The sequence below is a fragment of the Lipophrys pholis genome (assembly GCF_963383615.2).
Source record: "Lipophrys pholis genome assembly, chromosome: 5".
Lineage (NCBI taxonomy): Eukaryota > Metazoa > Chordata > Actinopteri > Blenniiformes > Blenniidae > Lipophrys > Lipophrys pholis.
This window is the reverse complement of record NC_137628.1, coordinates 15,938,322-15,957,648: the sequence shown is the minus strand read 5'-3', so window position 1 is coordinate 15,957,648 and position 19,327 is coordinate 15,938,322. Positions and strand designations below refer to the sequence as shown.

Below are 19,327 nucleotides of genomic sequence, written 5' to 3'. Positions count from 1 at the left end.
AAGTGACAACAAGCTACAGTTAGCAAGTCAAGTGCAGCGGCAGCGATCGTTTATTTTTTCCTCTCGACTTCATTTCTAAGTAAAGGTAAGACCATAATAACGTTTTTTTTTTATTAAATGTGCTTTTTTGTGTGCTACAGTTTGTATGTGTAAAGAATGCTGGTATGAGCTTTTAAACAGAACCCGTTAACTGCTGCCAATCAAATGGTGAATAAGATCCTCTTTAGGGTTCATATGTTTGTAAATCTGACTGTGATGAAGTCAGTGCCTCACCAGCCATGAACCTCACCGCACGTCACTGATTATCGTCAGTTTTCTTCTGTTGAACAGAAGAATATTCATCATTTGGATTTAAGTATCTTCAATGAGAACAGGTCAGCCGGTTGATAATACACGAAGGACTTCAGCCTCAGTTGATCTTTATGCTGCTTACATTTAGCAGTGACAGACAGCATTTCAGGGTCACACTATATTAACCAATGACAAGCATGGATGATGATGTGAAAATACAAATGATATGAGTGGTGAGACAAAATATGTAAAATAATATTGTTAAAATATGTCAATTCTAAAGTTGTTTTCTGAGGAAATTCCACAGAGGGAACTAGCTTAGCTTTACCAAACAGTCTGGAATGGCCTGGCATTTTGCAAAGATGTCTTTTAGGAACAGCACCAGTGGTCCCAGCTGACTGGATAAGCCTGCCTCTGTCATCAGCTCCAAACTGGTGGGTTTTAAAGCTGTGGTGGGAAGAAGGACATGGAACATAGTTTTGTCAAGAATGGATCATCCTGACCACCATCTCCACCACATGCTGAACAGACAGCTCAGCGTGTTTTCAGACTCCTGCAGCTTACTGGACTGACTCTGACTCATTTCATATTCTAACATTGTGTGGAACAGCGTTCCAAAAGAATTTTTCCTATTTAATATAGTATTTTCTGTTCTGTTCTAACATTCATAAATGCTGTATACACAGTCATATTGTATTTACACACCAAAAAACACTGTTCAGTTTTACGTTTGCACAAGTCCGTATTTGCAGAGTTCTACATTCGCAGTTTCACATTTTAAAAATGTTTTAACACTCCTTGTTTGCTCGTTTACATATTTTATGCCATCTCACTTCTATTTCTGTGTTTTGAGTTTCCTGCCTAAAGACATGCTGCGGCAACAAAACCGCCTCCGTGATGGGGATTAATAATGTGCATCTATCGATCGATTGATCGATCACGACGTGTTCAAAACAAGTTCATCAGAAATGTGCCTGATTAACCCAGTGGGCTGCAGTGAGGCTGCTGGCACTGCGCGTGCAGCATTCCGTCACGAGATCCGAGCTGGGTCCTGTCACGTGACCAGACCGGGCGGAAGAGAGCGTCAGGCGGAGGAGGAGCAACTCGACCGACCCGGCTGCGGCTGCTGCTGCTGTTGCTGCTGCTGGTGTTCGGCTGTTACACTCAGTTCTAACCACTTCATGCAACGTACACTCCAGTTTCTATCGTCCACCTCATCGTTACATATCTATGTTTTCTTTATAAACCGGTGACGTCATGGCTGCGGCAGGACCCCGGGACTTCTCCGGTAACGTACCGCCGACATTTAACCTTTAAATTTGAGCTTTTAGCGACTCGTTAGCCGACATTAGTTTTCTCTGACATGTTTGTGCTTATTCGTGCGGGTGTTTGTGGAAGTTCGGTCACTTTTTTTTTCTTTTAAGTTAAAGTAGTTGATAAGTCAACAATTGCAGCGGTTCGAGTCGTCTGAGCTCGCGCTGTCATCACATGTGTTTACATCATGGAGCTCAGAACACTGCACAGGTTCTCCTCTCCCTCACTTTCTCATGACTCCTGATTGGAATTATTTGTGGACGATGTGTGTGATTTTTCCCCCCCACCGTGTTTACAGTCAAAAAAACAAAGCAAAGGTACCATTAAATCACTGGGCGCAGCGGCCTGCAGTAAAAACCTATAGAAGTGGGTCAGACGTGCCCTTTTATTATTCTATTTACACTCAGTCATAACAGTGAACACTTCCGTTATCTGCATTTGCATTTATACCATACAAACCATACGGTGTACCCCAAATTCTCATTGTACTCTTGAAACGCCACTCACATCGAGTATTTGTTTATATATGTATTCTGTATTATTTGTTGAACGCTGAACCTCCTCAGTATAATATGTTTTTGTCAACTAGTGGACTCTCCTCTGCTGCTGCTACTTAGATACTATTAATTTTAAACAAATCTGGTAAGTCTATATAAAAACAAAAGCTGCACCTTTTGCACTCAGGCTTCTTTAAAGAATTGTAGATGATCTCTACGCACGTAATCTGAAAAGTGTTGCAGCATGACATATTTCACATTATTTTGAACATCTTTTTTATTCACTTCAACCAACAGCTTTATGAGTTTTTTTATGTACCTATTTTATAGGAAATAGGCACGTTGCCATTTGTTGTTCACACATTTTGGGTCATTTGGAACATATACTTCCCATTTTTGATTCTTTATAATTGTGGCACTGGCGGTGTGTTTGTTAGACCTTACTTCAACAACACGTATTGCAGACTATAATCAAAAGATTATTATGACGTGTAAATGGACTCAGCTCACTGGTAGGGAAGTGTCAGAGATTGAAGCTGTCACTGTGGTGATTTTCTTGTTTTGGAAGAAGCTTTTGTTAATCATTTAACACTGCACATCACTTTGCCAGCGTACCAAGTCAAGCACATCTAACTGTCTTAACGCTCTCCGGCATTATATTCACTCTCTTTTATAAGCTGGCAGAGTCGGGCAATTCTGGATAAAACATGAATTCATTGAGTAGAAAAAAAAAATGCGATTGAAGCTACAAGTATAGTTTCAACCTCAGAACCAGTAGGTTGACGAATTTTAACATGCAGATTTTTAAGACTTTGACATGGAGTTTAGAAATAATAAGCCGGCACTGAGAAATGACATACAGATTAAATGAGTCACATATGCTGGTACATGCCTGTTTTTTCAAGCATCACACAGCTTATTTACAACAATTCCATAGATATCATTGAACATTTTGATATATTGCACTATTCTAAGTCATTTATTGATCCAGCTCGGGAAAAGCTTCCCTTCATCATATTATTTCATCTTTTTTTTTTTTTTATCTGCCTCAAATATATATATATATATATAAATAAAGCTGATGAAGTCATCTTTGAGAATCAATGTGTTACTCATAAATTCAAATTATTAACCGTGTAAAGTGCTTTTGGAGCTGCTCAAGCAGTAGACACAATATAAGTGAAAGCCATTTACTTTGTAGCCCTCAATGAGAATTTTCAAAGGCACCTACACATGTGTGATCACTAAGATTGAGTTCAACCAAAATTAAGGCAGTGATAACTAAACAAACACTTAATATAAAACATATGATGTTTTTGTCTTTGTGCTTTAGGACCTATGCTTCCAAATAACCGTGCTCTTCTGATCTGGAACTCATTTTTAACCAGATAAGATGTGCACCAACAGTTTTCGCTCGGCATTTTCGAAGCAGAGCAGACGTTGATTTCGTGTTTTATGTCATTTTGCCTTCATTTTTGTGCTTTTGTTGGCTTGTGGCATGTGGTCCAGGTATAATGTGATGTGGGGTGGAGTGTGTTTGCACACTGCGTGAAAACATCCCGTAGAATTTATTGCAGTTCTCTTAGTGTTTTTCAATTTGTATATTGTCAATATTGATAGTGCGCTGATTAAACATGCAACATATTGTGCAGCCTTAATCGAAATATTTATTTTTTATGCCCAACCACTCTGTGATTTTTGGTATTATTCTCTTGTTATAGCTCATGTGTCGTAAATGTTTGTTTGAACCTTCATTCATTTTCCTGTGACGACTGCCTGAGGGCAGCAGCTCAAACTGAGACGAGTCCCTTGTAATGTTAGTGTCCTTTTGGACTGTACTGACTTCCAGGGTCGACTGAGAAGTATATTGCTGCTGCATTGATCCTCTGCAGTGCTTTCCTATCTGCGGCTTTGCATTTGATGGAATGTGTTTAGTTTAGTTTTGTGATTCATGTGACTTTATATTTCTTAGTGTGTAATATTGAGCTTTCCTGTTATTCTCTGATCACAACACCACAGGAATAATTGAACCGCATGCTTTCACACTCAAGCTCCGCATGGCATTTTCATGAAAACCTTCACCTCTTACCTACAGACAAACCAGAGCATTGTTTATCAGTCGTCTATCTTGCTTGTTCAAAATATTTCCCTTTAGCTTTTAGACATGTGGAAGCGTCGATGTCTCAACCTGTGGGTGGCCTTCTGCCGCAGATAGCCACTCGATACGTTGATGGATATTTGGCATGGTTGACGCGCAGGTTGCCGCATCAGTGGGGCCGCTGCTGCTCGACAGGCAGCGGCCAACCAGAAGAGCCAGATATTTTCATACGTTTGCTACGGCTGAGTGACTCAAAGTGTCAAACACGGTGACACGCTCAATGTCCTGCACGCACTTCTGTTTGTGTGATTGCTATCGGCCATGACGACCGACACTGATCTAAGCTATGACAGAGTCTCGCACCCACTCTTTGCATGAAATGGTAAGTGATGAGATTCTTTGGGCCGGTCAATCCTCTCACTGAGGCACGCAGCCTCGGTCACAAGAGGGTCGTGTGCTGGTCCTCCTTTTAAAAAAAAAAAAAAAAAAAAAAAAAAACATTGGTCAATCTGTGAAGAGCCTTGAAGTTGAGTGTTATTCATGTCCCTGGGTGACAACAGGTGTTTGATGAATGCAGGAAGTGACCCCCAACTAAAATGGCATCGGGAAACCTCGTGTGCTTGTTTTGATCAGTTAAAGCAGAAAACTGCAACACTGACTGGACAAACTACGTCAATATTTTTGAGAATTCCAGCTGTAAAGTCAAAGTCTTCAAGGCAGGAGTAGAATAAAACTGCTACAAACTGCTGAAATGACTTCAAAATGAATGGGTTAAATAATCTTTTATTATGGTAATCACAGTAATGATTTCACAGACGACGCTTTTTAAAGAACTATATAGGGACCTTTAATTTTCACAGAAATACCAATGAATTATTCAAATTTCAGTTTGTTCTTTCCATGTTATTCACAATGGTTACAAAACAAATGTCCTGGCGGACTTTGACCCAATATAGTCTGAGATAAAAAGCATACTGTGTTTCATATGATTATTTCTTGGTCAAAATATTCAAGATGTTTTTTTATAACTCACCATAGAAGCTCAGATCAATGAGATCAAAAGGTCAAAAATAAAACATAGAAATATTCTGAAGTTAAGTTGTTAAAAAAAGAGACGACAAGTAGTAGTAATATATGCAAGATTACGATATTTATGATGAGTGTTAATTGAATGGTCATTTCTGTGCAGGAAATAGTTTAACGTGAAACTAAAACTTTCACTGAAGTGAATCAGATGATGGCTTTTCTGCATTCAGGGTTCGGTTCTACTGTACCTGGTGTGATTCAAACAGCACTTAAAAACTAAATGAGGCACAGAACCTAAACATAAAGACAAGATTGTGTGAAATCAACGCAGTAGACAGACTAACTAGGAAACTGTTCCAAAGAAAATTGATTGCCAAGAATATTGAGTTTGGAGCTCCTTGTGAACTTTCGTCGCCGGAGTTCATCGTTTTTGCTGAGTAATCGTCAACACCGGTGTCCTCGTGGTTTTGTTTCGCTTCTCCTTTCCATTGGATAAGTCAGCTCGGTCGGTGGTTTTCCCTGCTGACTCACTGTTTCTGCCTCGTCCGTCTTCATCCTGCTTCAGCACGATAGAGTAATAACCAGCCATCAGTCGTCACATGATGTGTAAGAATGTAACGCCTGCTTTTGAGTGCATCACAACTCAACCCGTGTCTGTTTATGGATGCGAAATGAACAAACAGCCTGGAGGACCTTGTTCTTCGTTCTTTCTTACAGCTGCTGGGTCAAGTGAGTCACTAACATGTGACCGGTATTAAGTTTGATAAGCCTGCTCCGTGTGGCTTTCCTCGAAAATGTGACCACTCATTGTTTAGACTCCCAACTCAAACTTTTGATTCTGAAGCTCTTTAAAAACAACCCCAGCTGAACCAAAGTGCTGGACACAAATAGACGGAAAAATGTAAAAACATTAGGTGCAATCTGTAAAAAAAAAAAAAAAGATGATACAACACAAGGAAATTGCATTCAGTGTGTGCGGACATGAATCTTAAAAAAAAAAAAAAAAGATCCTCTAAAAAATGTAATCAAAGTTTGTGATTAGATTTGGGGAAATGCTTCACATTGTGATTCTGAATTGGTAATACTCACATATACCAGTTTTAGAGAAAATTCCTAATTATTGCTTGAGGTTGTTTCATCCCCCCCAGTTTACTCCCAACCTCTAAATCATTTCACTCATTATTTTGCATGTCTAAATATGAGCATATTTGAATTTATTACATATTAGGACTAAGTTTTGTCTGGTAGAGATACTTTTGAAATGTTTTTGAAACCTCTCTGTGTATCTACTCAGACTTGTCATTTTTGTGATCTAATTTTATTATTGTAGTCATCAGTTTGTTTTGACTGGTTTGGTGCTTATCATCTTCACAAATCTGATTAAGTTCCTGGAAAGCTTTATTTGATTCAAACCTTTTCTCTCTCTCTCTCTCTCGCTCTCGCTCTCTCTCTATTAGAGCCAGAAGGCCTGTCCTCTTCACGGCCTCATTACAGCTCAGCAGACAGCCGCGGCGAGCACGAACGGCAAGGCAACAACCATGACAGCAACTGCAACAACCACAGGTTCCCCACGGCAACAGCTGGTCAATGGGTCACGGCTGATCAGGACGAGGAGGCCATCCGCAGGAAGCTGAAGTACTTCTTCATGAGTCCCTGTGACAAGTATCACGCCAAGGGCCGCAAGCCTTATAAACTCATCCTGCAGCTGCTCAAGATCATCATCGTAACTGCTCAGGTGAGTCGCCGGCCACACCTCGACTTTCGAAGAATCTGATTATGATTTACGGGGATCCAGTTTTGTAAATCTGCACAATATCCATCTATCTTCTATGGGCACTGGAGTTGATTCCAGCTGACGCTGGGTGAGGGCAGAGTACACAATCACTCCTCGAGGCAATTTCGAGTGTCCAGTTAAACTTGAGTGCATGTCTTTGGACCGATGGAGGAAACATGCAGACGGAGGACACGCAAACTCTTCGGAGGAAGGCTTCACAGACTCAAATATTCGTATTTGACGCATGTCGTTTCTCATCAGTGAGCCAGTATCCTGACTGTGATGGACTGGTGATCTGTCCAGGACGTAGCCGACCTTCATCCACAACCACCTGCGATCAGCTCTAATGCCCCACAACCTTAACTTGGGTAAAGCAGTATGAAGTAAGGTTAGATTTGTAGCTTTGACGGATGCAGCAGGTTGGGAGTGAAGGCGTAGAAGTGGAGGGACTGCCAGTGATTCAGGAGGTGTAAAAACTTGTCAGAGAAATTGCAGCACGTTTCTTCAGCACAAAGCGTTCTCTCTCTCTGAGGATTACCAGGAACGTGTGAGGCCTCAGGGTTTTTCTTCTCCTCCACCTCTCTTCTCACCTTTTCCTTTCACCTGCACTTTTTTTTTTTTTTTGCTGCAGCTCGTACTGTTTGGCCTCAGCAACCAGGTGGTGGTGACTTTCAAGGAGGAGAACACCATGACCTTCAAACACCTCTTCCTCAAGGACTATGATGAGTCCTCGGACGACTCTTTTGCCATTTACACGCAGCAGGATATGTATGACCACATCTTCTATGCTGTGGAGCAGGTGAGCTGTTTTACTCAGCCGAAAGTAAACATACGAAATCACTCAATGAAATAATGCCTGCGTGTTCAATTGTTACACTAAAAGTACTATTGGGTACGTTGATCAATGAGGATAATCTGTTTCATTCGAGTCTCATCACTTACACATTAAAAACATTACAAAATATATAGGATTTGTATTCTTTTATAAGCAAAATAAGGGAAAATAAAGGTTTAAATTAACACACCATTTAATATAAAACACAAAACAGATGTAATTCAATTTTAAAAATTCAATTTTAGAGATTTATCAATTGTCTACTGTTTTGAAGCTTAATTTTAAATGATTAGCTATGAAACTATGAATCCCGAGTGACAGAGCCCTGATAACTAATGCCTCTGTAGTGGGAGTGTACCGCTGGACCTTATTTCACTACTGGCCTCATAGAGAACTACCCAAGAAGAAATACTGTAGAAGAAAAACCTTCTGTTTATCCCTAATAATATTCACAAATATCAGCCAAGAAACGAAATAGGGAGGCTGACTTCCGCTTCTTTTGTACCAATCATTAAGATAAGATAACCCAGGGCATCAGTATTTAAAAGATAAGAAGGAAGTATTAAAATGTACTCCTTTTTGATACAAATATTTGTATCAGAATTCATGAACGTCCATCCGCATAAATACTAAAATTGATGAGTGAGGTTTTTTTCATTGTTGACTTCACACCACTTTCAAGTGAGATGTGTTGTCGTCTATCAGTTTGAGAGGAAAGTGCGTCTTTGGCTGTGCATGAGGATAAAACCCGAACTTGCTGGCTTTTAAAGAGTTAATGGTGTTTAAAAACAAAAATGACCAGACGGCATTTTCTAGATTTTCTTGTTGTCGCTTCTCCTCCTGTGTCTGCTGGTGGACAAAAGAGAGATTGTTAGAGACAGCTCGCAGTTACGCTGAGTAGATTTGTATCTCTGAGCTGATTTTGATCTTCAGCAGTCGCAGCAGGCCGGAGACGATGACAGCTTCCGTGCCGTGCCTGAGTCTCTGCTTTAATGTTCATTTCAATGTTTTTCAAAATGAGTGGTGCATCCAGACGCTTGGCCTTTTTGAGACTGAACCAAAGTGAAGAAACGTATTTGAAGAACATAAAACGTAAAGGACACAAAGAAATGAATAAGTTTCAAAACTGTGAATTGATTGGACGATTAGTTTGTAGTACTACAATTGAATAAAACTACCGTTCGCTCTTTCAGTTGCACGACGTAGTGAGATGTAATTACAGAAATAGTGTTTACACTTTAAAGGGTTGTAACTTACACGTTTGTGGGTCATGTGTGCGAAGATGATGGCAAGACAGTCCGGCTACTTTGGTTAAATTAGTGTTTGCAGACTGAAAGGAAAGCAATTTCAATTTGAATTGTCTTTACACACACTAAGAAGTCAACAAATGTTATAATATCTGTCACCACGGTTGTAACCGCGACAGGTGGATTTCTCGATCTTCACCTGGTTTGTGAGTGTGTCCCAGTTATTCTGATCTCGTCTCCTTTTCAGTATTTGTCCTTACCGGAGACCACGGTGGGTCGCTACGCGTACGTCTACGACGTTGGTGTGAACGGCAGCGCCCTCTCCCTCTGCCAGCAGTACTACAGGAAAGGAAGCATCGATCCTGCCAACGACACCTTCAACATAGACCCGCACATCATGACAGGTATACGAAGGTCCTCTGCTAATGTGCGAGCAGCTTAACAAGCCGCTGCTGGTGGCAGCTGCGGCAGGCGTGAACAACCAATTATATAAGACGTGTGACGCGGCTCGAAAGAAAGAATTCATACGAGAAGGGGGATCAGTGGAAGTGCATCGTGGGCATTTGTGTCGTCGTATCTCGAGAAGAACAGCAGATAGCTGTCAGATTCACACACACACACACAAAAAAAAACCACAGACACAGGTGTCAGTACAGACAAGGAAGAGAAAATGAAGACAAATCATGCTTCATACTCGGCTGTCATAAATTTTGACACCTGAGAGGTTAAACCGAGTGCGTTTTATCTGAAGATGACAGCTGTTGCCTGAGGCGGCACTCCAAAGTGCTTATATCAGCTCAAACACACGTGTCAGAGGATTGTTTGAAAATCCTTCCTCTGCTGTCCGTGTGTTCAAACAGTGTGCCACCCAGGCTTTCTGAAATAATTGATTCAAATGTCAGAATGACACCAAGTAGTTAGGCTTCACTTTAGTCACACACCACTACAATTATGTGTACTCCTTCACCTACTGAATGCAGTATTTTTTAAATATCGAGTAATGCAAAAAAAAAAAACCAATGGGATCAATGAAAGGTATTGCAATCTCTAGTGAGAGATTGAGTTGACTTTTTTTTTTTTTTTTACTTCCTCATATCAGTGAGTCAGATGAACCAAAGTAAGAGGAAACGGCATAAACACAGGAAACAACATTGTTTTAGAATCCTGATTTGCCCCATATTGTATGTACTCTATGTACAATGCTGTAAATGATTTTGATGAATCATCTTTGTTTTTTTCTTAGTGCTTTTTGCATATAGAGGAAAGTTTAAAAAAAAAAAAAGGAACTAAAGTAATTTCCTGCATTTGGCCAACTGCGTATTGTTCCCCATCTTCAGATTGTGTGGGCGTGGACCCACTGTCTGCCCCACCAACTCCACTCGCCAGCAGCTACAAGAACTTTACGCTCAAGTTCCACAAGTAAGACTTCATTTCTACACAGCTCTCTCCTTTGACCTCCACTGATGAAATTATAATGACATTTAAAAAATTGCTTATCTCCACACATATACACACACACTCCACACACACACACACACACACACACACACACACACACACACACACACACACACACACACACACACACACACACACACACACACACAGATGTGCTTAGGGTCTACAGGTGTGTTGTGTTTCCGGTTCTATTTTATCACCATAGTAGCATATAAATAATGTGCATTTGTCAGTGTGTATCTTATTTGTTTTCCCTTTTTCTAGGTTCACTAATGTAACTATAAAGTTCCAGTTGAAGGCGATCAATATACAAACTATAATCTACAATGAGATCCCAGACTGCTACACCTTTTCCATAACAGTGAGTACTTGTATACCACAGTATGAGTCAAGGGGGCCTTGTCACTGATGGCAACGGTTTGATTCCAAGGACTGTGAACTCTTCGTAGAAACATCCAGGGTCACTATTTTAATCCTAATTAGATATTATACACAAAGCATAATATTAACCCTGGATTCCAGATTGTACATACATTTTGCTTAGTTCATTTCAATGGGACTGAATGATATCACTCTGTTTATCTTGTTACTTAAATAAGTACATTTCACTATATTTTCCACGAACATCCACTCACCAACGTGAGTTATCACTGCAGGTCATTACATGTATTGTTAAGTATGAGGCCAGCTAGCTTTAAAAATTACCAAAATAAAAGTGTTTTATCTTCAGTCGTTAGAACTACAGAGTTCAATTATTTGACTGTATGGAAACAATAATTTTCTATCAAAACACATTTAACTTTGCTTCGTACAGACATTTTCACTATGATAACCTGCGTGCTGGTTTTCTCTCTCTGGCAGATACTTTTCGACAACAAGGCTCACAGTGGAAAGGTGAAGATCCGATTACAAAACCAGGCGTCAATAAAGGAGTGTAAGGACCCGAGCGTCTCGGGACACGGTGAGAATCTAGATCAGCTGATGGTTTGAATTACAGAAGATGAAACACAAACCTCCCACAGCGGTCGGAGTCGTGTGCAAGTGAAACGTGAAATCGATGATTGAACTCAAAGCAAGCCGAGGAGTTTGAGAATGAGAGGAAATCCATTTTAAAAGTTGTTTGTGTTTTTAGAGTTTTAATTCTTTTGTCTTTTGAACGTTTAGCCGAGAGCTACACCAGACTGGCGTTCGATGTCGCTGTGGCGCTGGTGTGCGTGCTCTCACTGTTGTTGTGCGGTCGCTCTATACTGCGAGGCGTCATGCTGCAACAGGTACAGAAAGTCTTTTACCACCTGAACATAACTGTCAACTGAACACAAGCTTCGGCTTCTTGTAAAACAGGTTAACAAATTCATGCTTTACGTTGGACGAATACTGTAATAAATAGCCACTGAAAGCTTCTAAATTGGCCTGACGTTGAATCTTGGAATTTGTAATATTTAAATGACTGTTTTTGTTGACTTACAGTTTCTTCTCTCCGTTCCCATTCCTCAGGAGTTTGTGCGCTTCTTCAGAGAGACTCTGGATCGTAAAGTCTTCTGGTCGGATCGGTTCGAGTTCATTAACGGTTGGTACATCCTCCTCATCGTCAGCGACGTCCTCACCATCACCGGCAGCATCATCAAGATCGGCATTGAGTCTAAGGTCAAACATCACTGGTAGTTTTTCATTTCGTTTCACACTTTTCCCAAACTTGCTTAATGCGCTCAGCTGGTCTCTTTTTCTCCCCAACAGACTATGTCCTCCTATGACATCTGCGGTATCCTGCTGGGGACCTCCACCCTCTTGGTGTGGGTGGGGGTCATTCGATACCTCACATTCTTCCAGAAGTACAATGTAGGTCACACATGCACCGATGGTCAAAGAAGTGTCTTTTTGATGGAAAAATAGTGAAGCCATTGATCTTGTCTCCGCTCTAATCTGACTGGATCTGTCCAACGCGGCTGTGCAGATCCTCATCATCACACTCAGAGCAGCCTTCCCCAATGTGATCCGCTTCTGCTGCTGTGTGGCCGTCATCTACCTGGGATACTGCTTCTGTGGCTGGATCGTCCTGGGACCGTATCACATCAAGGTGAGTGCAACTCAAAATCTTGTACAGCGCAATGCTGCAGTTCTGGAGCAATTTGTTCGCACGGATTCTAGAATTATAACCTGTTGTATTGTAAAAAAACATGAATCTTTCATTCATAATGGAAGCCTTTTATGAATGCTGCCGTCCTTATTTCCTCAAAGTTGTTCCTCTGGCATAAAGGACACTGGTCACAGTCTAGAAAAAAAAACATCTTCACATCCTATCTTTTTTTTTTTTTTAGAAAGCTCTGGTTTCTTTGTAGACTCTCGCTCACCCACAGAAAAGGAATCAGTGAAACTTTCGAGTCAACTGAACCCAGCATTACTGTTCAATCTGCACACAAAATGCCAACACATTTGAAAAGAGGAACTGAGGCAAATGTTTCCCGCACACTTCTTGTTTTGACCGTCTCTCATTATTTCATTGCAGGGATTTTAAAGTTACTTGAGTATTATTTTTGATCATCCAAGAGAGATTATCTTCGGCCTCATAAAAAAGCATGTTGCGTGGCCTCTGAGAAGCTTATCTCGCGTTCTCTCTTCAGTTACATAGAGGTCATTCTGTTTTATAACTGAACTTCTATGAATTCATAGAAAGGATACTTAATAAAAAAAAGTCTCCTTTTTGGTTTTTTTTTGTTTTTAAATACGTTCACCCTCGCTGTACTCTCACTATAATCTCAGTGACATCTTCACTTTCCAGTTCCGCTCTCTGTCCATGGTGTCCGAGTGTCTGTTCTCCCTCATTAACGGCGACGACATGTTCGTGACGTTCTCCGAGATGCAAGAAACCAGCCCGCTGGTGTGGCTGTTCAGCCAGGTCTACCTGTACACCTTCATCTCCCTCTTCATCTACATGGTGCTGTCGCTGTTCATCGCGCTCATCACAGGCGCTTACGAGACAATCAAGGTAGCAAAAACCATGTGGGCCTAGACGGACACGCTGGTGTTTTTACATAATTAGCTCCATTTATGTTGCATGAGTGGACTCCTTTGGTAATCATCAGAAAACACACTTTGCAGTCATTTGTGCGGTCACATTTGTTTTTCTATTTGTTTTTAAAAGATGTCATTATGTGAGTTGGTAGAAGACAGAAAATACGGATAATAATCTGTAATAATATACTGTTTAATATATTCCCACAGCATCAAACCCAAGAACCCCTTCACATAACAGACCTGCACGCCTTTATAGCTGAATGTACAGACGCCCCCAATTCTGGGAAGTTCAGGGGTCTGGAAACTTCGCCGTGCTCCTTCTTCTGCTGCTGTGACAGGCAAGTGTGTCTCTCACCGGGCGAACGATGATGTCCGGTCGAGGAGTAGCAAGAAGGCATTTGCCCTTTTTCTACTGCTGCTGTTCACAGGAACGGACACTGTTTGGTTCCCCTCTCTGTAGCTTTCACGATCAGGCTCGGGTAGAGAGCGCCTGAAGAGCACCAGGTCGTGACACAGAGTCAAATTTAAAAGAAGCTCATCGCCCCAATAAAACTACACATGACTTAATCATAAACAGACAATACAGAAAAATATATTATATGAGCTACATCAGTTAACTGTACTCGGTAATAAAACTTGCTTTATTGTTAACCATAAAATTAAAGAAATCCCCCCCCAAAAAAGCTGTTGGTTCAAAGTTCAAAAGTTTTACTTTATTGTCGGTTCTGCTACTCATGTTCACACATAGAGAGCTGAAAATGGCATTTCTCTCACATCCCTGTTGAAAATAGAATACTCAAGCTGAGAAGATACAGGCTGGATATATATAAGCTACAAAATATACAGGCTAAGAATATATGAGCTACTAAATAAACAGACTAAAGAATATGATAAGAGTATTAAAAAGTCAAATGAAATAAACACGACACCGCAGCTGAGTAAGCGTATATACTTTATACAGTGACGGCAGCCTGTCGTATCTCAAAAGACCATGTTTCTTTGTTTTAAGTTGATGTTATTTGTTCAGGTTTATAAAGTTTTAAATTTTTTTCACATTCAAATATTTTTATTCCTCCAAACTTATTCATTGAAATTTCACTTGTGATATGGCACAGTTTTACAAACGTCATTTGTAATGGTCTGTAGTGATTAATTCGGTTTGAAGATAGAAAAAAAAACTAAACAAGATTTTGCAGTGTCTTGTTGTTTTACAGTCAATATATCAGAATTGAATTTATACATGCCAGCAGAAAAAAATACCTTAGTTCAAAAAAGAAGTGATCATTTCTGAATCGTAGTATGAGCTCATGAAGTGATGACTTCTAATTGTGTTTTAGTAAATAAATCAAATCAGAATGTAAGATTCTATTGTGATTTAATGACTGTAGAAACTCGTTTCCTTGATGTTCCCAGAACAACAACATATGAAGATGTCCTGCTGGTGAACTGAAGTTGACCTCAGAAGCCTTTCTAGTGCCCCCTGCTGACCAATGTGGCTCACTGCATGCCCCTGAAGCCCCAGAGTCTCCTTCCTCGCACTGTATCTGGGTCAGGCCTCAGCACTGCTGCAGAGGGGATGTCGCCATCATCTGGACCAGCGCTCCTTAGGAACAGGATTCAAAGCAGCCCTTCTATTTTTCTGAAGAACCTCAAGCAAGGATTCAGGAGCATCTCAGAGTTTCACTGCACAGACATTTCTCTTGTTTTTAAAACAGAATACAGTATTTTATTTTATTTTTTATCACGTTTTGTGACGAAGCAGCAACACAGACCGTTGTAATGACCAAGTAGATGAACATTACACACAGTGGACTCGATGCTTACTGTTTTTAAACGTTGTTTTTTTTTTTTTGCTTTTGCTTTTACGGCGTTTTAATTTACTCACCTTTTTAAAACGTCGACAACGTTTTCTCCACCTGACTCACTCTTCTTGATGTAGTGGTTTTCAGGCTTTGCGAGGACATATTTATTACATCCAAATGTCCTAGAGCACAAAGGCATTGGAAACATGCGGGCCTGAAGTGCCTCTTACTCCCCGCTCTCACTGCATGCAGACGGCATTTGACACTAGAATCGCGAGCGCTCAGATAAAAGTGGGAAAACCCCCCACATCTGGTAGACTTTATCGTTTTTCAGACAATCAGAGTAAAGCCACATTGTTAAAAAGAACCACAAACAGACAGGATGAGGTTTCAGGCTCGGAATCGACTTGTTTCCTCTGGGAAACAAACATGTTGGCATAAAGTTTCGCTCAGAGTTTTCAGATGCAACTCGACTGGGCGAGTTTAAGTTGAACCTCGACTAGTTTCTACTGCCGTTCTTTGTTGCTGTTTTAAGGCATGTGATGTGTCATGTTGCATTTATCTCCGTGGCGATCAGTGGAATGGGACGCACTCGCTCACTAATGAAGCCCGCAGAATGGCCTGTGGTCAGCTGCAACAAAGCAAAGCTGTTTTCCAGACCAGTGCACATGTTCCTTCAATGATGTCAAAGAATCCTCAACAAACAATGTTCTCACTTTTACTGTTCAAAAACTCAAATTCTTTTACAAGCCAAATGATGACCATTAACAAATTTCATGTGACCAGTTTTAAGTGGGGGAAAAAAAGACGGAGTGCCTTGTAACAGAGAGTTTATTTTAGATAACAAGAAGACAAACTGATGACAGTTGAACGATAATAATGTCCCATCACTGTGACTCTTGAAGCTTTTTACTCTGTTCTCTTCTTGATGACGTCTTTGTCTGACATTGTTGCCAAGTGACTTGAGGTCTCGTGGACATAATGTAACCTTCATTATCTTCGTACCGCATATGAAACGCACAATGGTTGAAGGAGTCTCCCAGTCTGGACCTCAGGATGTACGGCGAATTGTCCTCCAGTACAGCACAACATGGATCAATGAAGAAGAGGACGACAGGAACGTTCCTCCATCTCATATTCGTTGGATAAACTCTGTAAATGTTTCCACAGCCTTAACTCTCAACGTTATGAATTCTATGTGAACATCATCTTGTCCTTCTCCTACAGTTTGATGTTTGATGGTGCAATGTCTTTTTTTTTGATATAAATGTTCTGCACTTACAAGTCGTTTGTTTGCTGTCAGGTGTGTTTTACCCGTTGGCTCGTCTTTAGTGTTCATGACCAAATGGGGGAAATTATCCATACAGTCCGATTCATCAGCGTGCGGCACAGTGTGGATGACTGATATTTCACATTCAAAGTCAGAGCAATCAGTTACAACTGGCACCATTGATCAGCCAAAAGATAGATCAGCCAGACAGTCAGGTGACATTTTCAGATTGGAAGATCAGCGAAGGAGGCAAAAGGATACACAAAGAGTGTCTTTCACCGGTTCTGTAACGTACTCAATATAAGTCAAATGTATCTCTACAGGGACATTTATACTGTTTGACAACATCAGATATTTCCCCAACATACTACTGCTGCCAAAAAAAGCTCTGACCTGTCCAGACCTGGACTGCGTGCTTCAACATTTGACACAAAGACGTTGGCAGCAGATCCTTCAGCAGGTGAGCGCTCTCGCCTCGTAGTGAGAGATGTGAGTGACCGTGTGTCCAGCTTCCATCCACAGTCGGCTGCATTGTCTCCAGCCTGCTGCGACCCCGAGTTGGATAAAGTCGAAAAGAAGATGAATGAATGGTCCTCCATGGGGGGGTCGTGTGCTTCAGCGAGCTCGATTCACACATTTCTTTTCTTCCTCGGAACTTGTTTGATTGATATGGATCACTGCACAAGTTGGACCTTGCCAAACTCGCGTATCCCCACACTTAAGTATTATTTCTGCTTCTAATACCACAAACGTTCTATCCATCTCACTAACAGATACTACTTCTCTCTTTCTGACAGCGTCAGTTACTCATATTTTTGTTTGGTGTTTATATCTTAAAATGTACTAGTTGTATTGAAATATGGATAAAAAAGAATCAGCTTTTTAACCGATGCTGATCACTACTAGAGAATCAGTTTGTATAAGGATCAGGTTACTTGTACAGTAACTCGATCCTTGATGCAGTTCCTTTGACCTGTCAGTAGAGAGAGCAAGTAGTTCACATGCTCCCATATTGATCTTAATGCAAATTCTGCAGCAGCACTGTGGAAACGGTGGAGCCACAAGTTTAAAAGTCTCCCCCCTTGTTTGCATGTGTTATATAAACACAGAAAGGATTGATAGAAACTCTGATTTCTGTTGTGAAAACTCAAGACTGGGGTTTTTTTTTGTACCGATCTTTTCCGATCGAGCTTTGAAAGAGTGAAATTCACTTCTGGCTCGTCTCATTCAGCACGCTCTGATATGATGAGCTCATTTCCTGGTTAGAGAGCTGCCCGGCAGCTTTGGCAGCTGATGTAGCACATCATTACCTTCCTCCCACTTAGCCTAATATCATCATACATTATGCACTGTCCTGTCAGTGCTTCTTGTTGTTGGCCTGTGTGAGACAGAACAAAGGTACATAGTGCAATGCACGCATTTCATAAAGCAGGGCTCATCTTTCTGCGCTGTTGTGTATTCACTAGTTTCTGTGTGTGTGTGTGTGTGTGTGTGTGTTTCTTTCCTCAGAGTCTTTGATGCAGCACAAACACCTGGAGGAAAACGCTTCCTCCAGTAGCCACTAATAGTCTGCGAGCTTTAGTTTCGGCGTACCGGTGTCAGGTGTGGCCCTTTGTTGATATCAGTTTGATCTCAGTTTGAAGTGAAACGTGCTTCGCTTGCTCAGCGGTGACTCTCAGTTTGAACTCCACCGCCTCCTTTCATTCCAACAAAGTAGTTTGGAGTCAGGAACACAGGCCTGCGGTGGCCTCCTCTTCCTTTTCCTGACTTATTCTCCTGAACAGTGAAGTATGTAGGCGCCCCTGTGTGTGTTTACTGTGTGTGTGTTTACTGTGTGTGTGTGTGTGTGTGTGTGTGTGTGTGTGTGTGTGTGTGTGTGTGTGTGTGTGTGTGTGTGTGTGTGTGTGTGTGTGTGTGTGTGTGTTGGTTGGGGGTGGAGGGTGGGGTGGGGGTGGGGGTGCACAGCTGTCTTCACTGTGGGGTGTTTGGGCAGATGTGTAACCAGAAAGACCGATTTAAAAGAAGTGAGCTTGGGTGAATAGAAAACCTCAGATTTCTCTGTCTGTACTAATTCTTTTAGGTATTATGTTGTTTTTTTTTTGTTGTTTGTTTTTTCGTCAGAGCCCAGTGCTGAGCCACACCCTTGTGTAACGACATTTTGAAGCAATCTGAAATGGATGAGCAGGATGTGTGGGGGATTTAGCAGCTTTTTCAGCTTTTGCGATATAGTGATGGACGCCATTAGTGTTGCAAAAAAAAATAAAGTGTAATTTGTTTTTCTGATTCCATTACTGCTTCATCCAAAGTGGAGATAATCCATGTATAAACAGAAGGAAGCCAGCTAAAGTATTCCTCTAATGAACTGATCATTTTGTTCTGCGGCTGCTCTCAGGGAAAGAGTTAAAGTTGAGGGTTTTAGTGAAACTTGAGGGAGAGCTTTGGGTTTTCCCCCCTCGCTGTGGCCGAGGGGCCTCTCTGCCGACTGGAAACGCTGACGGGCTGCTGCTGATGAAACATCTGTCAGAGTCCTGGAAAGAGCAGGGATGGAAAGGCAGAGAACCACACTCATGACTCGCTCACTCAAACGCTCTGACTTCACACTGAGACGGAGAAACCGGTGGCTCTGTGGCTGATGATCGCTGCGAGGCTTTCCTTTCTCCCTTCACTCAGACGTCCCCGTGGCCTGCGCCTTTTCTTTTAAAT

The 19,327-nt window shown here is 41.3% G+C and overlaps 1 protein-coding gene across 1 annotated transcript; it reads left to right on the top strand.

Moving 5' to 3' along the window:
- Positions 1–1,374: 1,374 nt before the first annotated feature.
- Positions 1,375–16,641, top strand: mcoln1a (mucolipin TRP cation channel 1a). The gene is made up of 14 exons (XM_080464173.1): positions 1,375–1,579; positions 6,684–6,961; positions 7,632–7,799; positions 9,330–9,486; positions 10,420–10,501; positions 10,805–10,901; positions 11,402–11,501; positions 11,705–11,811; positions 12,035–12,184; positions 12,275–12,376; positions 12,492–12,614; positions 13,317–13,523; positions 13,760–13,890; positions 14,966–16,641. The coding sequence occupies exons 1-14, from the start codon at positions 1,549–1,551 to the stop codon at positions 15,000–15,002; spliced, it is 1,770 nt and encodes a 589-aa protein (XP_080320299.1). The 5' UTR covers positions 1,375–1,548; the 3' UTR covers positions 15,003–16,641.
- The last annotated feature ends 2,686 nt before the right edge of the window (positions 16,642–19,327 follow it).